This window comes from Neoarius graeffei, chromosome 20 (genome assembly GCF_027579695.1).
Source record: "Neoarius graeffei isolate fNeoGra1 chromosome 20, fNeoGra1.pri, whole genome shotgun sequence".
In the NCBI taxonomy this organism is placed as follows: domain Eukaryota; kingdom Metazoa; phylum Chordata; class Actinopteri; order Siluriformes; family Ariidae; genus Neoarius; species Neoarius graeffei.
The window spans coordinates 4,749,612-4,756,604 of NC_083588.1; the positions used below are offsets into that span (position 1 = coordinate 4,749,612).

General features: G+C 42.1%; 1 protein-coding gene across 1 annotated transcript in view; it reads left to right on the forward strand.

The window, feature by feature from the left end:
- The window catches only part of LOC132869383 (putative uncharacterized protein DDB_G0286901), a gene marked incomplete at its 5' end in the record, with an annotated part of 24,483 nt that extends 23,138 nt beyond the window's left edge, over window positions 1–1,345 (forward strand). The window contains one exon of the mRNA XM_060902722.1: window positions 1,150–1,345. Within this exon, the coding sequence (XP_060758705.1) occupies window positions 1,150–1,345 (196 nt within the window). The remainder of the gene's footprint in view (window positions 1–1,149) is intronic.
- Window positions 1,346–6,993: the final 5,648 nt, after the last annotated feature.

The following is a 6,993-nucleotide window of genomic DNA, read 5'->3' on the forward strand; positions in this document are numbered from 1 at the left end:
GGCCCTCGCCGGCCCCGGGGCTCGAACCCAGGACCTTCTTGCTGTGAGGCGACAGCGCTAACCACTACACCACCGTGCCGCCTAATAATAATAATAATAATAATAATAATACAATTATTGTTTTGATAAATGAATAAAATACATTAATGCATTAAATTTAATACAATCTGATTTAAAATATATATTTCAGTTGAAAAATCAGACGAGACAATCATTCTGTTCCAGGTTATTCATCATACAACATGAAAAATATAATAAATAAGCAATCTTATTTCACAATAAACAGCAGCAGCAACAACAACAATAATGATCTCATCTCATTATCTCTAGCAGCTTTATCCTTCTACAGGGTCGCAGGCAAGCTGGAGCCTATCCCAGCTGACTACGGGCGAAAGGCGGGGTTCACCCTGGACAAGTCGCCAGGTCATCACAGGGCTGACACATAGACACAGACAACCATTCACACTCACATTCACACCTACGGTCAATTTAGAGTCACCAGTTAACCTAACCTGCATGTCTTTGGACTGTGGGGGAAACCGGAGCACCCGGAGGAAACCCACGCGGACACGGGGAGAACATGCAAACTCCACACAGAAAGGCCCTCGCCGGCCCCGGGGCTCGAACCCGGACCTTCTTGCTGTGAGGCGACAGCGCTAACCACTACACCACCGTGCAACAATAATAATAATAATAATAAGTTATATTTTGATAATTCATGTCTAAATTAATGGATATATATATAAAATTTCCAAAAAAGCAAACAAACTATTCAGTGTATTCCTGGTTATTAATGTTACACCCTGAATCCTCCTCCTACGACGACTTCTCTTAACACAACTCCTCATACAACTCCTCCTCTTACGACTACTGCAAGTTCTCCTACTCCTGCTACTTTTACTGTTACTCCTACTACAGCTCCTCCTACTCCTACTTTTAGTATTACTCTTACTACTACAACTCCTCCTACTCCTTCTACAGCTCCTCCTACTTTTATTACTCTTACTATGACAACTCCTCCTATTCCTACTACAGCTCCTCCTACTCCTAATTGTATTATTACTCTTACTACTATAACTCCTCCTACTTTTACTATTACTACTACAACTCCTCCTACTCTTACTTTTACTGTTACTCCTCCTCCTCCAGCTACTCCTCCTACTACGACTACTACAACTCCTCCTCCTATTACAGCTCCTCCTACTCCGACTTTTACTATTACTCCTACAACTCCAACTCCTCCTACTCATACTACAGCTCCTACTACTACTTTTACTATTACTCATTCTACTACAACTCCTCCTACTCCTACTTTTACTGTTACTCCAACTACAGTGGTGCTTGAAAATTTGTGAACCCTTTCAAATGTTCTCTATTTCTGCATAAATATGACCTAAAACATTATCAGATTTTCACACAAGTCCTAAAAGTAGATAAAGAGAACCTAGTTAAACAAATGAGACAAAAATATTGTACTTGGCCATTTATTTATTGAGGAAAATGATCCAATATTACATATCTGTGAGTGGCAAAAGGATGTGAACCTTTGCTTTCAGTATCTGGTGTGACCCCCTTGTGCAGCAATAACTGCAACTAAATGTTTGCGGTAACTGTTGATCAGTCCTGCACACCGGCTTGGAGGAATTTTAGCCCGTTCCTCCGTACAGAACAGCTTCAACTCTGGGATGTTGGTGGGTTTCCTCACATGAACTGCTCGCTTCAGGTCCTTCCACAACATTTCCATTGGATTAAGGTCAGGACTTTGACTTGGCCATTCCAAAACATTAACTTTATTCTTCTTTAACCATTCTTTGGTAGAACAACTTGTGTGCTTAGGGTCGTTGTCTTGCTGCATGACCCACCTTCTCTTGAGATTCAGTTCATGGACAGATGTCCTGACATTTTCCTTTAGAATTCGCTGGTATAATTCAGAATTCATTGTTCCATCAATTATGGTAACCTGTCCTGGCCCAGATGTAGCAAAACAGGCCCAAACCATGATACTACCACCACCATGTTTCACAGATGAGATATGGTTCTTGTGCTGGAATGCAGTGTTTTCCTTTCTCCAAACATAATGCTTCTCATTTAAACCAAAAAGTTCTATTTTGGTCTCATCCGTCCACAAAACATTTTTCCAATAGCCTTCTGGCTTGTCCATGTGATCTTTAGCAAACTGCAGACGAGTAGCAATGTTCTTTTTGGAGAGCAGTGGCTTTCTCCTTGCAACCCTGCCATGCACACCATTGTTGTTCAGTGTTCTCCTGATGGTGGACTCATAAACATTAACATTATTCAATGTGAGAGAGGCCTTCAGTTGCTTAGAAGTTACCCTGGGGTCCTTTGTGACCTCGCCGACTATTACACGCCTTGCTTTTGGAGTGATCTTTGTTGGTCAACCACTCCTGGGGAGGGTAACAATGGTCTTGAATTTCCTCCATTTGTACACAATCTGTCTGACTGTGGATTGGTGGAGTCCAAACTCTTTAGAGATGGTTTTATAACCTTTTCCAGCCTGATGAGCATCAACAACGCTTTTTCTGAGGTCCTCAGAAATCTCCTTTGTTCGTGCCATGATACACTTCCACAAACGTGCATTGTGAAGATCAGACTTTGATAGATCCCTGTTCTTTAAATAAAACAGGGTGCCCACTCACACCTGATTGTCATCCCATTGATTGAAAACACCTGACTCTAATTTCACCTTCAAATTAACTGCTAATCCGAGAGGTTCACATACTTTTGCCACTCACAGATATGTAATATTGGATCATTTTCCTCAATAAATAAATGACCAAGTATAATATTTTTGTCTCATTTGTTTAACTGGGTTCTCTTTATCTACTTTTAGGACTTGTGTGAAAATCTGATGAGGTTTTAGGTCATATTTATGAAACTCCTCTTACTCCTACTTTTACTGCTACTCTGACTCCTCCTACTACTACTACAACTCCTTCTACTCCTACTTTTACTGTTACTCTTACGACTAATCTTACTCCTCCTCCTACTACTACAACTCCTCTGACTCCTACTACAGCTCCTCCTACTCCTACTTTTACTGTTACTCCTACTACTACTCTTACTCCTCCTCTTCCTCTTCCTACAATATCTCCAACTGCTACTAATTTACGGTTACTCTAACTACTACTCTTACTCCTCCTCTTTCTACAACTCCTCCTACTCCTATTTCTGTTATTCCTATTACCACTTTTACTTGTCCTTCTATTCCTCCAAGTATGACTGCAACTCCTCCTTCTCCTTCTGCAACTCGTTCTACTCCAACTCCAACTCTGACTATGACTACAACTCCTCCTACTCCGACAACAATTCCGACGATGACTACAACTCCTCCGACTCCTCCTCCTACATCTCCTCCTACTCCTATTTCTGTTATTCCTATTACCACTTTTACTCCTCCTTCTATTCCTCCTCCTAGTACGACTACACCTCCTACTCCTTCTACTATTTGTTCTCCTCCTACTACTCCTACAACTCCTCCTACTCTGACTGCAAATCCTCCTACTACTTTTACTATCACTCATACTACTGCTTTTACTCCTCCTTCTCCCCCTCCTACTCCGAGCACTATGACTGTTCCTACTCCTCCTCTGACTACTCCTCCTTCTCCAACTACAACTACTCCTCCTTCTCCTCTTACGACTAAAAATAAAACACTTTTTTGACAAACTCATTGCTGGACATGATTCAACCAGTGAATTAAGAGGAACAAACATTCAAGTTCTGCCTTTGTGTGTGTGTGTGTGTGTGTGTGTGTGTGTGTGTGTGCATGTGTGTGTGTGTGCGTGCATGTCCTGGATAAAGGGAAACCTAATTGCGTCTCAGTTCTGCTCGATTTGATTTTAATTAGCCGTGTATGAAGCGTGCGGGTAGCGCTGAGTAACGGCGGGTGATAAATGTGCTGCTTCACGTTAGAGGATGATAAATCGGAGGTCCAGGTCTCTGGACATCAGGAATAGCAGCAGTGAAGCAGGGGTTTCTGGGTAAATGAGACCAGAGTGGCTCCCTGGTGGGCAGCAGTGGAGTGAGGCATCGTGGGAAGATGTGCCACACACACACACACACACACACACTTGCAAATTTAAGGTAAATATGAACGCTGTCAGACAGAACTAGGCCACACACACACACACACACACACACACACACACACACAGGGTGATATGTCTAAAATATTGAAATTTCCAAAAGACTTGTCTTTAATGAGAGTGGAGAGAAACCTACGCAAAATTTAACAAATGTTAGCTGACATGCAACAAAAGCAATCAATGAATGAAGGAAACAAACAAACAAATAAACATGTTTATTTTCTGTAGAAATGATTTGAATCCAATTTTTTGCCTGTTCAGTATTTTTGAATCATGTTTATCAGTGCTAATTAGTGCTAATAAGTTTGATAATAGCTCAAATCAAATAATCAAATAAAGCTAACTGCTCGCTACTAGCTTTTATTTACCTCAGAACATGAACTGTTGACTCTTTCGAACTTTGAACATGAATTTTCCGAGAGGCAACAATCACATCAAATTTCAATATCAACAATTCTTATTTTTTTATATAAAGTATAGCTATTAGCGAACATTTCGTGAATGTTGTCTCTTAAGCATCAGTTAGCATTGGACAGTTCAAGATCATTTATTTGGGTAAACAAATAAATGATCTCAGAACTGATAATGGTGTGAAATGTTCACATGTGAACAAGTGATTCTCAGAGGACCAAAAAACATTTGTTTCCTGCTTGCTACCAAGCTTCTTTAATGACAACAGGAATTACTGACTTTGCTAAATCTTCAGCAAGCAGTTAGCAAACATTCAAAATGACATTCAAGAGTCAGTTAGCATTAGCCAATTCAATATCATGCTAACTTCTCATTAGCTTTCATGTACATCATAGAAAGAATTTCTGGTGCAGTAAGAGTAATGTGTCAATAGGGTGACCAGACGTCCCGGTTTTACCGGGACAGTCCCGATTTGGAATTGTGTGTCCCGAGTCCCGACAAAAGTCTGTCGGGACACAGATATGTCCCGGTTTTCGCCACTCGTGACGTTTCCGACTGAGCAGCGTGGGAATCATTAGCGGAGAAATGTCTGCATTTACTATTTTGATGAATTGACAGGAATCGCAAACTTTCCTGGTTACTGCCCCCTGGCCCTGTGGCATGGGTGTTTATTTAGCCACATTATTCCAGACAACAGAACGTGTTGCCATGCAACAATAAAATAAACATTAACTGGCACGAATGTTCTTTGTCTAGCAGCTAGCAGCAGTAATGCCGCAGCAATTATGCTGAAAAGAAAATGTACCTTTTCCAAAGATTTACAGGGCACCTACCCCTTCCTCTGAGAGGTGCAGAACAATGTGCATGAAGCCTATTGCACACACTCTAAGTGTTCCTTCTCCATAGCCCACGGTGGTAACGCCGATATACAGGATCACATTAAAATGGCTAAACACAAGCGAGGCTACTTTTCCTACTGGAAAAGATTCACTCTTCTTGTAAATATACGTAGGCTAATGCATTTTGTTTAGGGTGGGTGGATTGACAGTCGCCTTAGCTTTGTTCCTGTGCTTTGTTCTTGTACTGAGGTGGGTAGCCTATGTTGCAAATGCTGTGCGCTCCTGTGGGGGCTTTCCTCAGGCTGTCGCCCCTCTCCTCCTTTACTGCTGTTTTGTTTGAGTGTATATTCTCAAATCACTTGTCTCTTTTTTGTTTCTGTTTAACATACCATTCTGACAGTTTGGCCATATTGCTGTGTTGAACAGCTTGTTGCACCTTCCATTAAAGTGTTCACTTTTGTCCACATCTTGCTTTATTCATTCAGTTGTGGGGAATGGTTAGTAAGGTTGATTCTGACCGAGGCTATGTTGAGGTCACATATCTACTTTTTAAGTTCATGCTATAGTGCATACAATTGTAGAGATATAGCCTACATGTGCATATGCATTCTTCTTGGTGTTCTCACAAACAGGTGAAATAAATCAGTTTAAATTTGGCCTATGGACATAGCCTGGCCTATTCTCAGCCATTACAAAATCTGTTGTCTGACCATAATTTAACTGATCTGTATACCACTATGCTACTAGATAACAAAATGCCTGTTTGTTTTATTTCACGTGAGATGTTGATAAATGTGAGCTTCAACAAAATGATAAGAGCACCTCTCTGATGCCATGTACACACGTAGCCGGGTATTTTTAAAACCGAACATTTTCCCCCCCTCCGTTTATAAAAATGTCTTATCCACACCACCTCGTCTTCGAAAAAAATCCCTTCCACACATAACCGAACATCTGCGTTTTCAATCACATTCATAAGCATTCCAAACCTGTAGATGGCATTATTTCCCCAAATCCTACCCCCTAATCACATCGCCTGTGCTCTTGGAGCAGTAGTTGGGCTTCTAAAATTAAACATGTAAATAGCACCTGCACAATAATTAACGCTTTCAAGGCACTACTCCGGGCGGCACGGTGGTGTAGTGGTTAGCGCTGTCGCCTCACAGCAAGAAGGTCCTGGGTTCGAGCCCCGGGGCCGGCGAGGGCCTTTCTGTGTGGAGTTTGCATGTTCTCCCCGTGTCCGCGTGGGTTTCCTCCAGGTGCTCCGGTTTCCCCCACAGTCCAAAGACATGCAGGTTAGGTTAACTGGTGACTCTAAATTGAGCGTAGGTGTGAATGTGAGTGTGAATGGTTGTCTGTGTCTATGTGTCAGCCCTGTGATGACCTGGCGACTTGTCCAGGGTGTACCCCGCCTTTCGCCCGTAGTCAGCTGGGATAGGCTCCAGCTTGCCTGCGACCCTGTAGAAGGATAAAGCGGCTAGAGATAATGAGATGAGATGAGAAGGCACTACTCCGATCCATTACTCTTTAGCTAGCCGCACCCTACGCCGATTTTCAGCGTACCGAGCCAACTGAAGTCACGAGTCAGGCGTAAAGACTAGTTTTCGATGGTACCGACTCATCTCACAGCCGATTCG